Raw genomic sequence first — 20,054 nt, forward strand, 5'->3', positions numbered from 1 at the left:
ATCAGACTTGATAGACTGGTTGCCGGACTGTGAATGCAGGTGGCGCAGAATTCGGACAGGCAACCAGTCCGCCAATTCAATTGGGTTCGAATCCAGATATTGAGCACCCCTTTTGAAGCCACCATCCGTAGAATAGGGTTGTGCAGCGCTTCATGCGGCTCCACAAACCTCGCACCGTAACCCTTCAAAGCCGTCGCCACTGCACATTCGTTACCCCTTATTTTCATTACCGATATAGACTGAATTTAAACAATGTTAAGTGCTGCTGAACCAGCTAAAATCGAAGAGATTGAGGATGGTGATGAGGTAGCGTGAAAATATAGTTTCTAATTCGTTTTTTTTTTGTTCAAATAGTAAAATGATTTGTTCACATTCAAGAAGGAACAATCCAATCCAACTAGATTTTATTCAACCGGTTTAGATTTGGTAGAATATTGAAGGGCTTGAATTGTACATAATTGCATTAATTACACTTTACCGAATCAAAAAGGCCGCTTTCTGCTGTGTCCAGGGGCCGGTTGCATAGTCATGACTTATATTTAAGACCAACTTAGTTCTATAGCCAATCTAACAACTTAAGACCAGTCTTGAGATTTACGACCACTTTTGGACTTAAGTCACGACTGTGCAACTTGCCCCAGGTACGGAAAACTTAATAATTTCGATCATGAATGTTACTCTGTTTATTTCCAGGATTTCGATGATGAGACGTTGACCGAACGATTAATCGGTTTAACGGAGATGTTTCCGCCGACTCTAGCGAACGTTGTATCGTCTGCTGTGAATCTGTCGGTATCCGCGGTGAAAGGAGCGTATTCGTACGGTCGATCGGGAATGTGGGTGTTCGCTTCATCGGCGACCATTTTAGTTCTGCCGTTAATGTTCGAAATGGAACGATCTCAAATGGAAGAGCAACATCAGCAACAACAAAGACAGGTTCGAATTTGGGTTGCTTTTTAGTTTTTCTTAAGTTGTAGGCATATGTGTCTGTGATCAGTCAAACTAGTTAAGTCGCTAGTAGCTGGAATAATCATTACGATGACTTCTCCACTTACATTCAGTAAAAAGAATTACACAAATTGGGATTCACAGAAATATTAATGACTTAAGAAGTGACGACTTTTGTTTTTGTAGATTTTATTGGGACCAAATGCAGCCGTTTCAGGGAGCCAACCAATGGGAGCTATGCCAAATCTAATGAGGATGCCTAACAGTCAATAACAGAGATTAAAAGACATTTAGTCGAGGAAAGGTATTTAAGTTTCCTCCATGAAGACAGTTTTGGAATGGATCGCTAGTGATTGAAATACGTAGTTGGATGTTTGTTAGTCCGAGTGATACACTAATATCGTATTGTACATTATCAGTGAAATGAGTTTTTAAATTAAAAGTGCCTGTATAGAACAAATCAAATCGAACCTTATTTCTCTTATATTTTCCCTTGTTTCATGGGATAATGATGGCTTCATGACTCTGCCCGAGTAGACCGCAAAATACAATGACATCAGCCAATGAACTGGTATGAGGCCCACCTTATCTGCTTTAATGTCAGTGGTCCAGAATTGCAACGCCAACTGACGGAGGATGATTTGCTGTCATAAATAATGTTTGGTCAACCTCAGTTCAGTCGTGATCACATTTTTTAGTCCTAATTTGTGTTTCTAATTCAACTTTTTACAGTCCACGAGTAACAAGTTATCCAAAGTTGAATGTACCAGATGACATTTTCCTCACAACTAACAAGATAAGAAACATATGACTGAACTGAGAGAGAAATTTATTACATCATTTATTTATAACAGTATTCACCAAGCCTTAAATAAAAATTGACTGAAGTATCAACTCTAATTTTCCTGTAAATCCATAATAACCAATGACAGTTTGCAAAAAGTTTCGCCAGAACCCCACAGCACCACGGTGATTACAATGTAAATTCATACATTTAAGAATCGCCTGAAATTGAAAACGATATTCAACACTGATTCGCGCAGAACGCAAAGGCTATTTATTCATGAGGTTTTGAAGGCTTACTTTTGTAAATCATTTTGGAGTCAATGGTTGGAAATGTTGATAATAGCTACGCGTGACTTCAATCATCAGATCTTGAGTACATTCTGGTAATTCACTTGAAAATTTACCTGAAATAAGGAAAAACTTATTTACAGTATTTGTTCGGCATCTAACAGGGTTCATACTGGTATTCGTTACGTACCTGGTGACCCAGAGAACAGGGTAAATGGTGGAACAACTGTTTCTGGTGGCAGAACTGTATTATCTGCAATCGCGCAACAATCTTTCAGCACACACCTGCGACCCTACAAATATTAGTTCTTATATCATTCTTTTCCAGTAGGGAGTAATGACTTGCAATGGAACATTTTTGGAGCGAACTAAGTTTTAAGGTATTGGGCTTCATTTTGGAACTAGGGGTCCACCAATAATGATGAAATGCTTTATAATCGGACAATTTCAATATTCAACGCCCCCTGGTTAACAAATAGAGAAACCAATGACCTAGAAATGCACCTAAATCATAGAACATGTCATGGGCTACAACTTTACTATTAATAGTGGGTATAAGATATACATAGGAACTAATATAAGAATAAACAAACAGTGTCTGATTTAATATCTAATGGTGCATCCGGGATGGATACATGTATCAACACAATCCGATGAAGCATCTTCTAAACTTTTCTGTGAGGGCTGAAAATGTTTACTTACTATCACACAGTTTTTGCCAATGTGAACATATGACCCAACTTGCGCTGCGTTGACTATCGTATCCTGATCAATGAACACGTGATCACCGATATGAAGTGGGAAAAATGCAACTCTGCAATAAAGATACGAAGTGGCTACTCGTACGGACCCGTACGAATAATTCCGTAGGCTATTCGTACGCATCCGTCGGATAACTCTGGAATTATGTGTACGGGAAGTAATAGGGTTAGGGTAAAGTGAGGCAATATGTAGTTAAAACATTCGACCGACTGTCAGCGAGCTCGGTGGTCTAGTGGAATGATGCTGCGCTAGTAATTTACTAGCCCGGGTTCGAGTCTCGCTCGATCCGCTATTTTTCTCTAACTCTATTCTCCACACTTTTCTTGAATTTTCTAAGTCGTGCACCTCTGTACGCATGCGCGGCGTTAATCGGCCAATCAGCGACAGTTATTAGCGTATCCTAGTCCCGTACGAATAGTCTCTAGAGTAATCCGTACGGGTCCGTACGAGTTTTCTCTTTTTCCCAGAATTTTCTATTCAATCAGGAGATATCCGGATAATGACGTTAATCAGGATAATGTCATTCGTGTTGGCAAAATATGCACTTCCTATAAAAACGAAACGGAGCATATTTTTCTTACCCCTTGGAAAATTTTTTGAACGCAGGTCGTATAACGGCTTTGTTACTGATAACGCAATGTCGTCCGATTCGCACATTTGCCAAATCTCCACGTATTATACAGTCGGCCATGATAATTGTCTGAAATTTAAAAATCAATTCACGAGCGAAGTGCAAGTGAACCCTATATACCACCGCCATTGATCGTCACAATTTCACCTCTAATTTGGTATAATTCCTTACCTTGCCATTAAGGACGATATTCTGACTGCCACACAAAACCGATTGTCGACTAACTTTATTTCCGGACGCCTTGAAAAAAAAACGATCATTACATTTCTCCAAAAAAGAATAAAATAATGAATTGAATTTAACTATAAATATCCAAATATTTACCGTTTCTATGTATTCCGGCTTGTTGTAATATTTATCAGACAGTTCCATATTTATCTGCGTTTGTCTACGTATTTGATGATGATAGAATGTTAGTAGATTACGCCTATAAAACCGGCATTGCTGCGAATGTTTTAGAATACCATTGACAGTTCGGTTCCATGTTATAAGTCCAAAACACAGTCCACTACATAGCGGCAACCAGGAAGTAATTTTGCGGGAATTCCCAAATCTTTAGACATTTTCCATCAAAATATTTCGGTATTCGATGACAAATATGCGTGAAAATAGCGTCGTTTTTGGGCCGGGATCAATGAATCTGTTTAGAATATACGTCGAATCAGATGGTATGCGATGACCTGAAATTTTAACTGGTTCTTCAACAAAAAAGTAATTAGATGACAACAGATAATATCCGAATTGAAGGTAAAGTAATTTGACCCTCTCTCTAGTCTAGTCGGGCAATTATAGATAAATAACAACATAACAAAGTAACTTTACTGGATCTATCAAAAATTTTCCCACATAAAATCACAAGTAAGTTGCTGATTAAGATATGGATTTTCGAAACAAATATCTGAATTGATTTGTTCATTTTCAGAGTAATAATTATACGAGGAGTATGGCAGAGCACTATATCATCCATGCATCTGATGGTCATCAGTGGGCAGAATTCCTCCGTTCTAAATTACTTAAGATCAGAAAAAACCTGAATGTGAAACTGGAGAACATTGACGAGTTGTTTCTTGTTCAAAGTGCTACAAGAATCAAAATTCAAGAAGCGAAAAATGTTATGTTTCTATTAACTTCCTCATTCCAGAATAAACTGAGTGCGAGTTCAGAAGATGTTTATTCGATTGAAAATTTATTGAAGAATCGATTCACTGAGGAAAGTGAAGGAATTTTAAATTGGCCCTTCGCGATTTTGCTCGGTCTATCAGAGGAAGAATTTGTCGATGAAATCGGACAGAAAAATATCGAAAAACTACCGCGGTTCCGCAACTGGACGAAAGTACGAATACAACCAGACGTTGATGAAACGGGCGTAAGAAAAATTACGGAACGTGTATTGGAATTGATCGAAGGTAAACGACAGGCACCGATTACAGGTGATGGTGGCCGGAGACCGAGCGGTCAAGAGCTTCCACCGAGCAGGACATCATCACTCAAACGGAAAGGATTCACAGTAAAATTGATTCCATCGACGGTTTGTAAAGGAGTAAGTTTATTCGTATACCACCACATAGTGAGAACCTTGTTAGGCCTTTTTTTTAATAGCTTGGTTTACGGGGTAGACCTATTAAAATATCATTTCGGAGGAGGAAAAAAAAATTTTTTTTAAATTCCCTCAGTGAGATCAAATCACTTTTTGTAGGAAGAGGGAACTGTTGATGGGGCAATAAATGATTCTTGGAAAGTTCGAACTCTGCACACTGCGATCAAAAAAGAACCTCGCGTTTTTCAATTTTTTTTCATTCAAGCCAGGATTCTCATTCGGCTGAGGTGAAAAATTTTTTTGGCTCGTTTTTTCACTGAATTTGTTCCACAGACGGGAATAAAAATCTAATGTTTCTTTAAATTTTTGGAGGCGGTTCCCGTAAACCAAGCGATAAAAAAAAAGGCCTTAGAACTAATTTAAAGCCCAACGCACACGATGCTGAGAAACACAGAAACATTTATTGTCTACTTTTAATTCTTGATTTTTTCCAGGATGAGGTAGCTGTGATATCATTGTGTGAAACGAAAATCAGAAACATCGAAATCAGTTTGAAATCCGGGGATCGCGTGTTATCCATGCCAGCGAGTAAATTAAACCCGGGAGCGCATTCATTCATCATGCCAGGTACGATTTCAAACATCTAAAATCAGGTCCGTCGGAAAGAAAATTTCAATGCTAATCTACGTAATGGGTGTCCAAATACAATGGGATACCGGCAAGGCTACTGTGGGAAGCGAGGATTCGGCGATAATCCGCCAGGATTGCTAGTGGCATTGGGTTACCGCGCTTCAATTTCTTCTACATTTCAATAAACTTCGAGTCAAATTTTCCGATTAGTAAATCAATTTTCAGTGAAATCAATACCATCCACTTAGTGAGAAAGGGAATCTTATATCTATCCGATGAGTCGTTTGATAATTTTCTCATTTGTAAGCCTAAAAGTAAAGTTCAAATTTCATTGAAAATGAACTGATTTTCACTACGAATAACCCGGGGCCAGTTGCAAAGTCGTGACTTAAGTCCAAAAGTGGTCTTAAATTTTAAAGAATCTTAGATTGACCAAAGAACTTAGTTGGTCTTAGACTGGTCTTAAGTCTAAGCCATGACTATGCAACCGGCCCCGGTGTTTTGTCATGCCATCTGGTGTTGCCGGTATCCCATTCATGGATATTTGTCTGATTTATCTAGATATGCCGGTTGGTGATTTAACAGTCAATGTAAAAGCATCCTTCGCTAAAGATAACGCGTCTGCTGAATTCACAATTACGAATCAGTCCATTTTTGATCGTTTATTGAACCAAGCTAGCCAACCGGCTTCTTTAATGTTGAGCACGTACAACATACGCAGTATGGATAGTTTAGACAAACTGCTGACGAGTTTTCTAAAAGATTTATCTGATGATGTGAACATATTTTTGAAGACGTTCGAGTTTGAAAAACAACAATATACTGAAGGTATTTATTTTCATCAGTTCCAATATTTTGATCATTCATTTTGCACTGTTTGAAGCTTTTCAACAATGTTAATCTTAATGATTAATGGCAGGTTCTACCAGTGAATTGGAATGTCCATCTCTGATTCATTTTGCTGCTAAGTTTGGGCTACTCGAGTTTGGTAAAGAATTGCTGCTACGTGCGTTTTCTCATCAGGCATACACAATTGAAAATTGCGATGGGAATTTCCCTCTGAACATTGCTGAACAGCATGGGAATCATGAACTGGTTGATGTATTTTCTCAATTCGTAAGTATGAGTGCATATTCTCAAATACATGTACATGTATATGTATATCACAGCTATCAGTTGCACATATCTCACAGGGACTTGTCACGATTGATAATGTGCGGTATGTGACCAATGATTGGGGTACCAGAATCCTTGCAACTGTATAATAGAAAAATTCTTTTACAGTATAACTCGTTAATTCGGATCGGTTTCATTTGGATTTTCGCTTATTTTGGACTAAAATTCCAGTCCCTCTAGGTTGTTCTATTCAAATGAAAGCATATAATTCGGATTTCATTTGATTCTGACAAAATTTCCCAGTCCTAGGTGATCCGAATTAAGTAAGTTTGACTGTATTATACAATGATACTGAGGTTGGTCATTGACTTTATTCATTCGCTATCAATTGTGACAAAATGTATTATTTCTCTTTTTCCTACAGGAGGCATCACTGTTAGGTCGAGAAATCTATTGGAATATCAAAGATGGAATGGATTTGCTAAAAACAACTGATCATTGTACTGATTATGACTATAAGCGGTTCGGCGATGAATTGTTCTCATGCGTAAACTGTAGTGATACCTACTCACCCATTGATGAGTCGATTTATGTGGCTATGAATAGAATTGACACAACACAAACATACGAAGGTGACGATATCTACTGCCATGTCCCAAGATGTAAGTCTTCTGAAAACATGTTGTCTTACAATAAAATTAAGGGAAATTCTTTTTTGTCAGCCTAAGCTTATTTTTTTCTAGCTGATATTTGGCCACCACCAGTAGTAGAACTAGATGATGATCTTTATGGTGAGAATTACAGAAATATTTACGTATTTTTATTTTCTAAATCCCAGCTACTTATGTGAAAAATCCAATCTTATTTATTTTCTAGGGTCCATTTCATCAGATACATTGACAACTTACAGTCCACCATTCGATTGTTCTGGTCGACATGCAGATGTTTTTATTCCAGATGATAGTAAGGACACCCTTCAAAAATAGTGGATAATTTTCAAAAATCAAAATCAAGTGACCCGAATGCTTTGCTCAAATTTATTCATTTGTTTAATATTCATTTCTCAGCTGGCAGAGATTATAGCCAAGAGGAGTTGCTATTAATCCTGAAGGAACATGCAGAGCAGAAGTTCACTGAGAAAGAAACGATTTTGAGAGCTAGAGATTGGGTCCGTACTTACAGCGGTGGCCATACAAGATCATTCAAACGCCATAAGGTATGGTGAATGTTTCAACAAAATTTCCGTACTTTGAATCTTAACCCGTATTTTCCTTCTTCGTATTTCTAAAAAAATTGTTATCCATTTTCTAGCAAAACCTCTCTATTATGCGGTCACATATTCTCAGTCATGTAGGAAAGACTGGCGCTGATATTCAAATAGGTCACCCAGAAATATCGAAAGACATCGGAGCAGGTGATGAATTTAATGGAAGGGTAAATACATTTAAATGATTACTTTGAACCTCATAAATTGTGCCCTTCGCACTGAAGACCTCTCACATTGATTTGGTACAAATTACGTACTGTATTTCCATTACTGTTTTTCAGGTACAAAATTATAAGCCAATGAAACAATTTCAAATGGCACAAAGACATCTAAAAACTGCAAGTACTATAAGTTCAAGCAGCACTAGTAAGTCAACTTGTGCAAAACATAACAATATCCTGAAGGAATTGAAAAATTCAGAAACTACATATTTTTTCTTTTTAACAATATGATTTGTTTCAGGTTCAGCATCATCTCGAGGTAGTCGCATCAGCTTTCAGGACAGCGGTGTCGAAGAATCTTCAGCAGGGTCCCATGAACCACCCCCCTTATTGCCACCGCGAACAAACAAAGCTCATTCCAGCTTCAAAAAGCATTCCTCATCATCTACGTCATCAAATCAATTACCATCATCTCCAATGAGTAAACATGATCCGTGCGACTCTCCAAGAGGCAGACAATTCAGCTCTGTTGATTTATCTGCTTCCTTGAAATCAAGTGACATGTTTCTTAATCGTAAGGATGATTTCTATGATGATGATGCAGATGATGATTATGATGATGATGATGATCCACCCATCATTCCCCCTAGAGTTCCACCTCGAAAGTATTAGAGCTTTCCTCTTACATGTCTGCTGCATTCCATGACGAAGTAATTTTTACTTTCTGCGATTGATAAAATCAGGTTTATTTAAATATATTCGATGGATACAAGGCATCAGAAAATTATTTATTATATTCTGTAAACAGAAAGACAATAAACAGTTCATGTATATCTTCCAACGTGTCTGAAGAATTCTGTTGAAGACCATCTTCTTATGAATAGTAATTAATTGGAATGATGTAAAACGTACTTATGTATGTAGGTGCTATAAACTTATATAATATCGTGAGTTTAATTTATGCAAAAATATATAATCTGTAGCAATATTTGTTGTTTTTATTACATTGTACTTCTGTAATTCAAACAGTCTGGGTCATTCTTCAAATGGGAATGTGGTCAATGGCCGAGAATGATATGCGTGGTAAATTGAGATGATTTTGTATTTGTACGGCTATTGAAGCCATCGTTCCCTAAACAGGAACTGTAGGAAAGCGTTAGGTAAAAGTGCATATCTGCACCTCTCTGCGTAAACGGTTCAATCAATTACTTAAATATCATTGTTTAAGATTCAAAATGTCATCAGCAATTCAGTACATTGTCAATGGCTAATTTTAAGATATCTTCACTAGAGAGAGTATAGAGATTTTAGCCTGGATTCTGTCATTCAGCAGATTGCGTCAATCACGAGAGGTGCGGATCTGCACTTTTACCAAGCGTTATGTCTGGTATTCATATCATATCAAGTTCAGGAACTGTTATGGTTATTTCTAACACTGTACCCGTATATTAGGTGATATGCTCAATTTCACTCGTTGTAACACAGAACTCACCGAAATTTTATATTTAAAATGAAAAGATATTAATTACAATCCAGCTGATTAAAAGATTACTGATTGTGCTACCGGGGAACAAGAAAAGTTAACCAGAGTTTATTTATATTTTCAGTAATAAACATGTAATCTAGATAAATAAAGACCATTTTACCAGAAAAGCACAAAAATTGTTGTCACGTTTGTTTTATTTCAAAGCCGCATATGTAGATTTATCAGTGTGCCGAAATTTTGTTTGGTGCGTGCTGCCATCTGTCTTTTACGGTACGGTACTATATTGAGTATTTATTGTATGTTACTTATATCAGTCGGATTACATGATGCATCATCGTGAACGAAATATTTACACCAACATTTGAGGAGTACGTATTTGGGTAAGGCACTCTTGATTGATTAAAGGTTGCCAAAGTTTAAATTGCCAATAAATACTCAGCTACCGTACACATAGAACGCGCTCGCCCCACAGAATACTGAACTGTAGTTCAAGGGTTAACTAATAGTGTAGCAGTGACTAAAGTTAAAATCGTCTGGCGGAACGACAGCCAAGTTTGGCGCGTACTCGCGCGCGCTTGCAGTGTTTCGTTGCTGACTCTTTGTAATGCTGATAAATATACTTTTTTATTGTACGCCTCGGGCTGTGATATTTCGTCAATCGTTTGTGAAACTGTCAATTCTGTTGTCAAATCTAGGGAAGCCGTTTAAGGCTAAAAAAAATTGATACCTTGTTTCTCCGCTCTGCTGAGCTTAAATGTTGACCCGGCCGGCCGCCTATCTACCCTATACATTACTTTTTTTAAATCGTGATCAATTTAACCATAACAGACCCGGCCGCTATAGAAATGAACTGTTTATGAATTTTATCATATTTTACAAAAATGACCCGGCCGCCGCGGAGAAACAAGGTATCATTTTTGTTTAGCCTAAGATACTAGAGATGATATTCCGTCACTTACATATTTTTTTGAAAAAAACTGTTCGTTCACTCTGTATGTTCATTTTATTCCCGGGATTTTATTGTCATGTACTGCCCTGTATTGATGTTAGTATTACATGTTATTTCCTATGTAACATGTATTTTATGGAGCAGTGTACAAGTTCAAGTTGCGGACGAATCTGAACTTGGAGTAATCTAAGTGAGTTTGATGATCAATGATTAGTTGATTGGGGACATCGTGATAAAATCGTATCTTCAAAATCGATGTGAAAATCGATTTTACGCTTCATTAATTGATTTTACGTAGGTTTAACCACTTATAAAACCATTCCATTGTTCGTAAAATGTACGTAGTTAAAAGACAATGAAAAATAACACAAAATATGCACGATGTCCTGTCAAAACAAAGAAGAAATCTCATCATCGTTTTTTACATTGTGTTACATAATAGTTTTCCGAAATGGTGTAAGAAATACGTAAAATCAATGAGTAACGACAACGCATAAGATCGAAAGTTTTTTCATTATTCTTGTGTAAGATGTGGCCCAAAAAACTACCGTACGTAGATTCAATACAATCGTGTGGAATTATTTCGAAAAAAATCGTTTTCATAAACGATTGTTTCAAGGTATAGATTTTAAACAACGCATAAAATAGATCCATGTACGACAGAAAATGTACGCTCAGTCACCGTGGTCTTGTTTGTATAATTTCTTATCTTCGATTAAACTCCACATGATATATAACTTGGTACTAGGTCGCCTTAAACTTTTAGTGACTGGGTTAGTAGCCTCTCGTACTCGTCTGGAACGAGACATTTACTGCACGTGGGTGTCTCAAAATTGGTTTCGATATCGATAATTTATATTTCAGAAGCGATTCGCTCGTGATTTTCCGGGTTATCCGTCGGATAGCGTGTATGTTGAACACGGCGACAGTTTATTGTCACAATGACTACAGAACGTGACAAAAAGCATCTTCAATTGGACGATCCATCGTTGGCGGAAAGTATTATCATAATATCAGCGTGTACACTAGCAGCCATTATTACTGGTGGTACAAGGTATTCAGTTGGTATACTACTCGTGGAATGGATGGATTATTTTCAAATCGGGAGCGCTATGGCTGCCTGGTTAGGCTCAGTGACATTCCTAACCTACTACACATTCGGTAAGCCTTTGTACGACGCGTGCGAAAAAAAATCTACAATCATTAATTGAATCATTTTATGTTTCTGATCTTCGTTGGAAATCATGTAAAAACAGAGATAACGACAGAATGTCTTTTTTTGATTCTAGGGCCTTTTGCAAATGTGATAGTGAGATGGTTTCGCCTACGCCCTGTTCTATTTACGGCAGCGATGGTTTTTTCTACTGCTCTGGCTTTGTCGTCATTAGCTGCTAATGAATATATACTTATGGTCGGATGGGCAATAGCAGGTAAATTGATATAAATGTGCATCTTTCCGTCCAAAATCTAAAGTATATGCATGATTTTACTGTTATCTACTTAATGCTGAACTACTTTTGGTATTTGGCCTTTTTTCCAGATCAATTCCCGTTATATCTCCTCTATATTTCAGGTGTTGGATTGTGTTTTTTCTGCGTCCCTTTAATCCCTTACATCATACAGAAATTCCCGGTGAAGATACGTTCGGTGGCTAATGGTCTGTTCGCGTCTGGAACAAGTTGCGGGACTTTCTTGTACACTTTTATAGTTAACGGAACGTTGGAGGCTTATGGATGGCGCGGGTGTATGCTTATTCTAGCCGGCATCTCTCTCAATCTATGCGCTGTCGCGTTGTGCTTACTTCCGATCCGTCATCGCGAATCCAGCGAAGAACGCGTAACTATGAACGGGCGAGATGAAGATGGTGATGATGGTGATGATGATGATGATGATGAGAATATCACGAAGGATAAATCAGATATTGTAAACGATACAACGTTTGAAAAAATGGAACTTGCCGATGATACAAAACGCCGTTGCGTTATTCATAATAGTCGAGATTTATTTCATTTTTATCTATTCAAAAACTGGAAATTCCTTTCAGTTTTATTGCATTTCGGACTGCTCTACATGAGTGCCGCTATTGTCTATATTCACATCGTATCCGGCACTTTACAGCTTTATGGAGTCGATCTGCAAACCGCTTCGTACACCATCTCCTGCGTGGGATTGTCGAATTTAGTTGGTCGATTCGCCATTTCTGTCCTGGTTCATCTTCCTCGTGTCGATACTTTAACTGTTCATAATTGCTGTAATATAATTCTCGGGATTCTGTTGATTATATTCCCTCACTGCGGTAATTACGTCGGTGCTTTGATTGTCAGTGCGCTGATCGGGTTAGCCCTGTCAGGATATGGATCGCTTCCTCAAATTGTGCTCGTCGATCAACTCGGTGATGAAAACCTTCAAACTACATTCGCCTATTTGATGGTTGTGTCCGGGGCTTTTTATAGCGCTGGTGGACCGCTTGCAGGTCGATGAAAAATATTTCAAAAATGAAATCTTTCTTAAAGAAAAACTATTTCCGTATAATTAACGTTGTTTTTATTATTTTACAGGGGTGTTGTATGACCTATCCGGCGATTATCAGAATTCGTTTTATTTTGCGGCTGCTATAGCGTTTTTGAGCGTCATAGTTTTACTGCCTGCCTGGATAAAACAAATTAGAAGTCTTCAAAAAGTATGACCTAAAGCACCGGATATTACTTGAAATAACTCTTTTACTGTGTTAATAGGTTCTTTTGTAATACATTATTTACTAATAATTGAAATATTACGAATTGTTTGTTCATTTTATGGGATATCGAACGGAGAAAATATCAGCAATTGAATTTATAGAATTCGATGAACAGTGAACCACGAACGATCATACGGTTCGCCTTTTTAATTTTTGACTTGATTTACATCACACAATTTCAATGGTTGTGCCATGTGAGAACGAAATTGGAAAATAAAATAGCACCGTCTCCTTATCAAAGTATGATAAGAAAATTCTCGATAAGGCAGAAATAAAAGCATAGGTACATATTTCATTTGATGATAGTTTTCCCACAATGTTCCGATCAGCAGTAACTATTTTGTTAATCATAGAAACAGCGTCTACATGTTTCGGTAAGTATACCTTCCGATGATTCCATGAAATCGATAGCCCGAAAATGATAGCGTTTCTGATTGTGTTTAGGGTTTACGACTGGAAAGGGAGACTGGAGGATCATATCTGGAACAAATTCAATAGAGAAACAATGGCCCTGGCAAGTGACTATACAGTATGCCGGGAAACACGTGTGCGGTGGGACAATAATTGACTCTCTGACGATTTTATCCGCGGCTCATTGTTTTAGATACGGGTAATATGGATGATGATAGTATTTTACGAAAAGCGCCAAACCTTATAGCGCTTTCGTAGATATTTAGAATATATTTCGTTAATTTTCTTCCTACATTATGACCATGCATGTACTTAAAAACACTTACGAATCTCTTCACAGGGAACCTAGCGATTATGAAGTCGGGGTGGGAATAATCTTCAATATGTATATACCTGACGACAGGCGGTATCATGTTACCGATATGAGACAACACGATAGTTACAAAAAAGTTACGAAAGGTACGACGCATAAACTGATTGTCCAATAAAACTTTATCAACACACTGCACTACTCAGCAGAATATGGGGGCCGATCCAGGGGCGATTCCAGACGCTAATTCTGAAGGAGTCGCCATATCCCAAACGGGCACTTCGACGACCTAAAAAACTACTGCACTCCTGCACTGAATATTGTCTTTGTTGACAAAATGAAAAATGGCACTCAAAAACATTTGATGGGCTTGTGTCTCCTGGATCCACTCCCTATGATTAAAATGTAATTCTCAACAAACAATAGAACGATAACCACACTCAAACGTGGTGAACGGATAATAAGATAAATACCCACTATCTACAAATTAAAAGAATTTAAAAACAAGAATTTATTTATTCAGTCTAAAATATATAGAATACACGACGTTTCGATCTCACCCTAGAGATCATCGTCAGGCGTCACCGGCAAAATGAAAATAAATAAATAAATAAATTCTTGTTTTTGAATTCTTTTAATCTGTAGATAGTAGGTTTTTATCTTATTACTCAACAAAAAATTTTCCAATAAAGGTTTTGATATTATGATTATCAAAGTCGACCGTCCAATACAGTTTGATAAGGGTACCTCTGCAGTTCCATTACCGAGAAACGTAAGAGACAGTCCGAAGATCGGCGACGTTTGTTACGTGTCTGGATGGGGATACTCCGATCTTGGTACGTTTTAGAGAACACGGCTTTGACGATATCACTTGTACTCGTTTATATCTCATTAATGTGAAAGAGAATATTCTTATATTTTCACCAAGGTCATACGATTCTACCGACTCGTTTGCAACATGTAGATGTTGAAATAGTTCCGAATTCCGTTTGCCAGTTGGCCTACGGAAAATACGATATTTACGATTCACAAATCTGCGCTGGAGGCCAAACGACGAAAAATGCTTGCCACGTAAGTTAATTCTGAATATGTTGCGCTGTGAGATTCCTGAGCAGTAGATTTTCATTTTTCGCTTATTGGATCTTAATTTTCGTTGATGCATCAGGGTGATTCTGGCGGGCCTCTAGTCTGTATGCGGGATCGAATGTTCAAACTTTACGGCGTTGTATCGTGGGGTGCGAGAAAGTGCGGCCAGATCGGCGTTCCTGGTATCTACACGCGGGTTACGAGTTACCTCGACTGGATAAAACAAAACCGACATTAATCACTTTGAAAAACTATTATACGTGTAATCTAAAGATTAAGTTGTTAAATAAAGCTTATGATACAGGTATACCGATAGAATTTAGTGAATTATTTTTGTCCTTGGAGAATTGTATGGCTGAATGATCTCATCATAACCTTACTCGGACAAACTGGAGCGAAGTTATAGGGATAGGAAAACGCGTTAGGAAGTCAGAAAAATGATTTCGTTTTCAACCGTGTTAGTAAAAAGAGTTGGCCGTGTTCGAGTTAAGTGAGGTTTACTGTATGATATATTAGGAATGTTTTTACAAGTTGTTGTAAATCGTGGCGTTCTCGAATTACTTACGTTATTGATCTATGATAACGATTAATCATGTCGTATATCATGTCAACCTGTGACGCTATTTATGAATTTTTTTTCAATAGTCTCCATGAGTTAATTAATCAAACGCAACACGATGTTACCCAGTTTCACTGTCCAATGAAATAATGAAGCATGTCGTCATTTTATTCATAATTCACCTCGAAAAAATTACAAGAATCTAGAACGCAGCCATGATGGATGAAAAAATACCTCTTTTAGTTTTCTTGATATTGTTTGTGAGTTATTCTTACGGGTGAGTTTCAAATACGATATGCAAAAGGTTAACACCCAAATACACGATGTAACATAACACGATTCTTTGACTTGTGTAATTTTGGATTCAGGCGTTTTGAAAATGCATTTGGTAAGAAAATATTCTGGCACGGTTCCGGAACTCCAATTTGGTACATGCCGAAGTTGAAATGCGCCGATTGGACTCCCAAACAACCTTGGAAATACATCTGCTGCAACAATAAACTCGTTCCCAGGCAACAGTACGACAGCTGCTGCAGTGGCACGCTGTATCGTACCTGTACGCACCTGTGCTGCGGCACGTGGCTGTACGATCGTTACGGTAAGATGGGATGCTGCGGCGACGAGACATATCACAAGGATACCCAGATATGCTGTAATAGAATTGTTTACGACAAAATTAGCGCTCAGGATAAATGCTGCGGTTTAATGTCGTAAGTGAAAGAAGAATATCAAATCCAAGAGATTTTCCTACCGGCAATATTCATAACTGCATTCTTCATTTACTTCTTGATCAACAGCTACAACAGCAACAACGAAATTTGCTGCGACGGTGAACTACACTGGAGGTCTTATCATCATCGGACGATCTGTTGTGGAAAGGGTATTTACAACAGCGACCATTTCAAATGTTGCGGCGAAAATGTTAAATCCAAAACTGTCGCCCCGGATCGGTATTTCCAATGCTGCATGAACGGCCCGACTAAACAGAAATGGTTCGATCCGAGAAAGGAACTCTGCTGCCGCGGAAATGTCAAGACATCAATTCTCGGGATCGCGTTCCGCGCTAACGTAATATTTCTTTCAAAGGCCTAAGTTTTCATGAAAAAATATCATTATCTTACAAATAGGGACTGGGATACCTTACGTTCTTCCGTGTTCAACCTTTTTCTAATTCACGATAGCTAATGTATATGAAAGATATATTGAACTTATACTTGTAGTACGTTTGTTGTGGTAATCAGCAAATTGATACGGTGCATTATGTGTGCTGTAACGGGAAGTATGCTCACGAGAAAGAGCCGTGGATGTCACCAAAAACACGCCGGATCTGTTGCGGTTCCATCAAACCACGCCCTTACCAAACTCATCTTTGTTGCAGTAAAAACAATCGCTACAAACTTCATATCGGTGCTATTTACGCGTATAGAAAGTGCTGCGGGTTAAACTCTTATGATCCGAGAACTCATTTCTGCTGCGGAGGACTCGTTAATCCGAGGAAATACGGAAAATACACGCGTTGTTGTAAACGGCTTATTTACGACGTCCGGTTATATATCTGCTGCCATTGTAGCCTGTACCAGAGAACCGGTCCTCGGATGGGTAAGAAATGAAATTTGCTCATTTTTGAACGATCATTAGTTCGATGACCTCCTATGCTGGGTAGTTACACAGTCGATATCACAACTTTTTCTTTATAGCTTGTTGTGGAGCAAGGCGCCATGTTCGGTATTTGGAACGATCGAAAACTGGTCAAGAGCACTGGAGATCACACGGTAAGAATGAACCTGCGGACAATATGCGCAAAACAATTTTGTATTTACTTGAGCTTTGTTTTAAGGTTTGTTGCCGTATAACCGCGATACACACACGTGTTGTTGTGGAATAGTCAAACGAAAACGGAAGTCAGTTGGATCGCGAGCAGTTTGGAAATGTTGCCAATTCCGACCGTACAACGCTCGAACCCATTTCTGTTGCCATGGACGAGTTTACAAAAGACTTCGTCAATCCACTGTCAGAGCGTAAGTACTGACGATACCCTGCGAGGAAGCTGAATCCATCTCCAACTCTAATCATCTTTGACACAGAGGACTTATCTATTATCGTGATTCCATTTAATTCTTTATTTTCTTAATATTGTTCAGTTGTTGTGGAGGCGAGATCTTCTCTGTGAATCAGCACGAATGCTGCGGTGGGAGTATACACGCTAGAAATGACTGTTATCGCTGTTGCGCTGGACTGTTTTGGTACAACGTCAAATATGACCGATGCAAAAAAGGACATGTGGATATCAGGGATACACCATTGAATATTCACTGCCCGTCTCAGTGAGGCCGTCACTTTCGGCTGTGGACTTTTCATGGAAGCTCATTTATATTCATCTGAATATGTGTCGCTGTGAGATCAGAAGACAGTAGATTTTAACTTTAGTATTCACTTGGCCTTGTAAAGTGTCTTTTATTTGGCTACATAAATTGTGTCAGTGTTCTGGATGGGAGCCAAGGCATTGAAAAATCGTGTAATTCAGTTGAGAAACACCGGACCATAGTTGACACGATATAGTTGTATATTTTTGTTTGTTTTGAATAGATTTAGATCAGTAACTCATTTAGTTTTGTTGAATAGAAATTTCTTGGAATGACTCGGTGAAAGTGGTTGCTTGAATAGTATACACAGAGATACGACTAAACTATTAGAAAATATGGAAATTGATAAGAAATGCGAATCATTTGAGGAATCCAAGAAAGAATTTCTTTATTGTTTAGCGTTAATGAATAAAGATACTTTATATTTCAAATCTTGCTGTCCTCATGGATTTCTTCAGTGTGTGGGTAAATCTAAAAATTGTAAAGATATCACATTGCTTGGTTTCTCTCGGTCTTAACTGGTGGATTTGTTGTCATTTCATGATTTACACTCACCCAATAGTAGCAAGCAAGTTGGGTGCCTTTATTCAATCATGTTGTTAGCCCCTGTGATAACCCCAAGCTGCAAAGAAGCATGGATGTATTATATCATAAACCCAATCAAAACACACCAATGATGATTACTAGTTTACGGTTAAACACAACTAGCTGCTGTTTTCTCATCCTCCCCCAGCAGGGATTCGAACCTGATGGCATCGAGATTGCCACGGCACAAAACCCTGCCATAATCGACCGTGCCAACAGGTTCGAGTCCCTGCAGAGGGAGGATGCTGTTTTCTGAGTTTAGCTCTTACCTGGTACACAGGTCGGTACCATTGCTTGTGTACACGCATAGCCAGGGGGACAGTACGGTTGCCTCAAGACACATTTTTCATGAGGATTACATCGTCCCTAAAGAAACAATATTCTCAGAAGAGTAAAGATTTATGAAAGAATTATCATCATTCAATTTCATTATTCATTCAAATAGAATAACGATAACTTACATTGCATGGATCTGAAAAGAACGAAATTTTCGGATATCATTCATAGGTTTAGTATATTTTCCAGCTGTTTATAAATTCCGACATACCCACCCGGTTCCTGGCATGAAGCTATCGGATCACAAGGTGCTCTGAAACATCTGGGTTGAGTTACCTTACATTCTTGACCGGCTAGACAAGTTACAGCCTAGAGTAGCGGACAAACAATGAACATTTTATAAATACGTAGCAAGATATCTGACCACGTTCTTTAAGAAATATACTATAGACCGAGCGATATATGGACGTAATCACAGATAATCAATTGTAATCAATAGTAATTACAAATTTCATAAAACGAATGAGAAAACAACAAGACAACTACTAAGGAAATCTGTGACGTCCTGTTTTGGCTGTGTCCTGACTTACCGCGCAAAGAGAAGCTTTCGCCACGCATACTGGTGTACCATCACATGGAGGCCCGACACAAATCTTACAAATTTCGTCATCGGTACATTCCTTATCCTGTCGGTTCGATATTGAGATAAATATTAATGCACTAAATAAGTAGTATAAATCAAATTACCAGAATGTATATTCCACTGGAGATCATCTAAAAAACGCCCCAATAATCATAAAAGTAACACTCGTGGTTTCACACACGATGTTGCCTTGCATGTGGCCCCGCCATACAGTCCGAGCCGTCACCTAACAGGATTTACCGATTGATTTACTAGGAAATAATTTCAAATTCCATTAATGCCGATATCATCAGAATATAATATAATTTTGACTTACAGGCGTCCTTAGTGGATATTAAAGACATGCATAGCTTACCCGACACGTTTCTGAAATAGTTTTAGAAATTTGTTAGTTAGTTTATTCCTTTCAGTACCTCTAATACAGTAACATATGGACAAATGAAACTTACTTGGTCTACAATATCCTCGTCCCTGTCCATGCCAACCCCATCCGTGGTGGTTTACTTCACATATTTCATTTGCC

General features: G+C 38.2%; 6 protein-coding genes across 10 annotated transcripts; 5 read left to right on the forward strand and 1 right to left on the reverse strand.

The window, feature by feature from the left end:
• Positions 1-125: 125 nt before the first annotated feature.
• Positions 126-1,413, forward strand: LOC141903220 (mitochondrial import receptor subunit TOM22 homolog). Its single transcript, XM_074791295.1, has 3 exons — positions 126-306; positions 694-936; positions 1,135-1,413. The coding sequence occupies exons 1-3, from the start codon at positions 253-255 to the stop codon at positions 1,219-1,221; spliced, it is 384 nt and encodes a 127-aa protein (XP_074647396.1). The 5' UTR covers positions 126-252; the 3' UTR covers positions 1,222-1,413.
• LOC141903219 (dynactin subunit 5-like) lies at positions 1,404-3,905 on the reverse strand. Its single transcript, XM_074791294.1, has 7 exons — positions 3,740-3,905; positions 3,587-3,655; positions 3,366-3,484; positions 2,725-2,836; positions 2,213-2,315; positions 2,032-2,138; positions 1,404-1,953 (listed from the first exon to the last, which is right to left on the reverse strand). Exons 1-6 carry the CDS (start codon positions 3,785-3,787, stop codon positions 2,041-2,043), a joined length of 549 nt encoding a protein of 182 aa, XP_074647395.1. The 5' UTR covers positions 3,788-3,905; the 3' UTR covers positions 1,404-1,953; positions 2,032-2,040.
• A 61-nt stretch (positions 3,906-3,966) lies between these two features.
• Positions 3,967-9,794, forward strand: LOC141903204 (uncharacterized). 2 transcript variants are annotated; one of them, XM_074791257.1, is made up of 12 exons: positions 3,967-4,162; positions 4,338-4,955; positions 5,447-5,579; positions 6,144-6,410; positions 6,502-6,698; positions 7,123-7,360; positions 7,442-7,489; positions 7,575-7,661; positions 7,766-7,914; positions 8,010-8,132; positions 8,247-8,331; positions 8,428-9,794. In XM_074791257.1, exons 2-12 carry the CDS (start codon positions 4,359-4,361, stop codon positions 8,796-8,798), a joined length of 2,295 nt encoding a protein of 764 aa, XP_074647358.1. In that variant the 5' UTR covers positions 3,967-4,162; positions 4,338-4,358; the 3' UTR covers positions 8,799-9,794. The 2 variants fall into 2 exon arrangements, with proteins under 2 accessions (XP_074647358.1, XP_074647359.1); XM_074791258.1 differs by having other exon boundaries at positions 7,463-7,489.
• Positions 9,795-9,848: 54 nt separating this feature from the next.
• LOC141903210 (monocarboxylate transporter 14-like) lies at positions 9,849-13,323 on the forward strand. Of its 4 annotated transcripts, none has more exons than XM_074791275.1 (5): positions 9,849-9,992; positions 11,426-11,722; positions 11,851-11,991; positions 12,135-13,034; positions 13,120-13,323. In XM_074791275.1, exons 2-5 carry the CDS (start codon positions 11,503-11,505, stop codon positions 13,245-13,247), a joined length of 1,389 nt encoding a protein of 462 aa, XP_074647376.1. In that variant the 5' UTR covers positions 9,849-9,992; positions 11,426-11,502; the 3' UTR covers positions 13,248-13,323. The 4 variants fall into 4 exon arrangements, with proteins under 4 accessions (XP_074647376.1, XP_074647378.1, XP_074647379.1 ...); XM_074791277.1 differs by having other exon boundaries at positions 9,897-9,980; XM_074791278.1 differs by lacking the exon at positions 9,849-9,992 and adding an exon at positions 11,014-11,334.
• Positions 13,324-13,580: 257 nt separating this feature from the next.
• LOC141903217 (transmembrane protease serine 3-like) lies at positions 13,581-15,403 on the forward strand. Its single transcript, XM_074791289.1, has 6 exons — positions 13,581-13,672; positions 13,743-13,908; positions 14,050-14,168; positions 14,712-14,855; positions 14,948-15,090; positions 15,185-15,403. Exons 1-6 carry the CDS (start codon positions 13,615-13,617, stop codon positions 15,341-15,343), a joined length of 789 nt encoding a protein of 262 aa, XP_074647390.1. The 5' UTR covers positions 13,581-13,614; the 3' UTR covers positions 15,344-15,403.
• Positions 15,404-17,171: 1,768 nt separating this feature from the next.
• Positions 17,172-17,992, forward strand: LOC141903350 (uncharacterized). The gene is made up of 4 exons (XM_074791454.1): positions 17,172-17,263; positions 17,362-17,436; positions 17,502-17,682; positions 17,806-17,992. Exons 1-4 carry the CDS (start codon positions 17,260-17,262, stop codon positions 17,990-17,992), a joined length of 447 nt encoding a protein of 148 aa, XP_074647555.1. The 5' UTR covers positions 17,172-17,259.
• The last annotated feature ends 2,062 nt before the right edge of the window (positions 17,993-20,054 follow it).

Source organism: Tubulanus polymorphus, chromosome 4 (genome assembly GCF_964204645.1).
Source record: "Tubulanus polymorphus chromosome 4, tnTubPoly1.2, whole genome shotgun sequence".
NCBI classification, from domain to species: Eukaryota; Metazoa; Nemertea; class Palaeonemertea; order Tubulaniformes; family Tubulanidae; genus Tubulanus; species Tubulanus polymorphus.

What these genes read in the sequence shown, in the direction of transcription:
- LOC141903220 (XM_074791295.1), top strand. Translation starts at nt 253, where the DNA reads ATGTTAAGTGCTGCTGAACCAGCTAAAATCGAAGAGATTGAGGATGGT. An exon ending in AGATTGAGGATGGTGATGAG is followed by an intron (nt 307 to 693) that starts GTAGCGTGAAAA and finishes GTTTATTTCCAG; the next exon opens with GATTTCGATGATGAGACGTT. An exon ending in ATCAGCAACAACAAAGACAG is followed by an intron (nt 937 to 1,134) that starts GTTCGAATTTGG and finishes TTGTTTTTGTAG; the next exon opens with ATTTTATTGGGACCAAATGC.
- LOC141903219 (XM_074791294.1), bottom strand. Translation starts at nt 3,787, where the DNA reads ATGGAACTGTCTGATAAATATTACAACAAGCCGGAATACATAGAAACG. An exon ending in AGCCGGAATACATAGAAACG is followed by an intron (nt 3,656 to 3,739) that starts GTAAATATTTGG and finishes TTTTTTTTCAAG; the next exon opens with GCGTCCGGAAATAAAGTTAG. An exon ending in TTGGCAAAAACTGTGTGATA is followed by an intron (nt 2,316 to 2,724) that starts GTAAGTAAACAT and finishes TAATATTTGTAG; the next exon opens with GGTCGCAGGTGTGTGCTGAA.
- LOC141903204 (XM_074791257.1), top strand. Translation starts at nt 4,359, where the DNA reads ATGGCAGAGCACTATATCATCCATGCATCTGATGGTCATCAGTGGGCA. An exon ending in AAAACAACAATATACTGAAG is followed by an intron (nt 6,411 to 6,501) that starts GTATTTATTTTC and finishes GATTAATGGCAG; the next exon opens with GTTCTACCAGTGAATTGGAA. An exon ending in TGTTTTTATTCCAGATGATA is followed by an intron (nt 7,662 to 7,765) that starts GTAAGGACACCC and finishes TTCATTTCTCAG; the next exon opens with CTGGCAGAGATTATAGCCAA.
- LOC141903210 (XM_074791275.1), top strand. Translation starts at nt 11,503, where the DNA reads ATGACTACAGAACGTGACAAAAAGCATCTTCAATTGGACGATCCATCG. An exon ending in CCTAACCTACTACACATTCG is followed by an intron (nt 11,723 to 11,850) that starts GTAAGCCTTTGT and finishes TTTTGATTCTAG; the next exon opens with GGCCTTTTGCAAATGTGATA. An exon ending in GGTCGGATGGGCAATAGCAG is followed by an intron (nt 11,992 to 12,134) that starts GTAAATTGATAT and finishes TCTATATTTCAG; the next exon opens with GTGTTGGATTGTGTTTTTTC.
- LOC141903217 (XM_074791289.1), top strand. Translation starts at nt 13,615, where the DNA reads ATGTTCCGATCAGCAGTAACTATTTTGTTAATCATAGAAACAGCGTCT. An exon ending in GCTCATTGTTTTAGATACGG is followed by an intron (nt 13,909 to 14,049) that starts GTAATATGGATG and finishes ATCTCTTCACAG; the next exon opens with GGAACCTAGCGATTATGAAG. An exon ending in CGACGAAAAATGCTTGCCAC is followed by an intron (nt 15,091 to 15,184) that starts GTAAGTTAATTC and finishes TTGATGCATCAG; the next exon opens with GGTGATTCTGGCGGGCCTCT.
- LOC141903350 (XM_074791454.1), top strand. An exon ending in AGAGCACTGGAGATCACACG is followed by an intron (nt 17,437 to 17,501) that starts GTAAGAATGAAC and finishes CTTTGTTTTAAG; the next exon opens with GTTTGTTGCCGTATAACCGC. An exon ending in CGTCAATCCACTGTCAGAGC is followed by an intron (nt 17,683 to 17,805) that starts GTAAGTACTGAC and finishes AATATTGTTCAG; the next exon opens with TTGTTGTGGAGGCGAGATCT.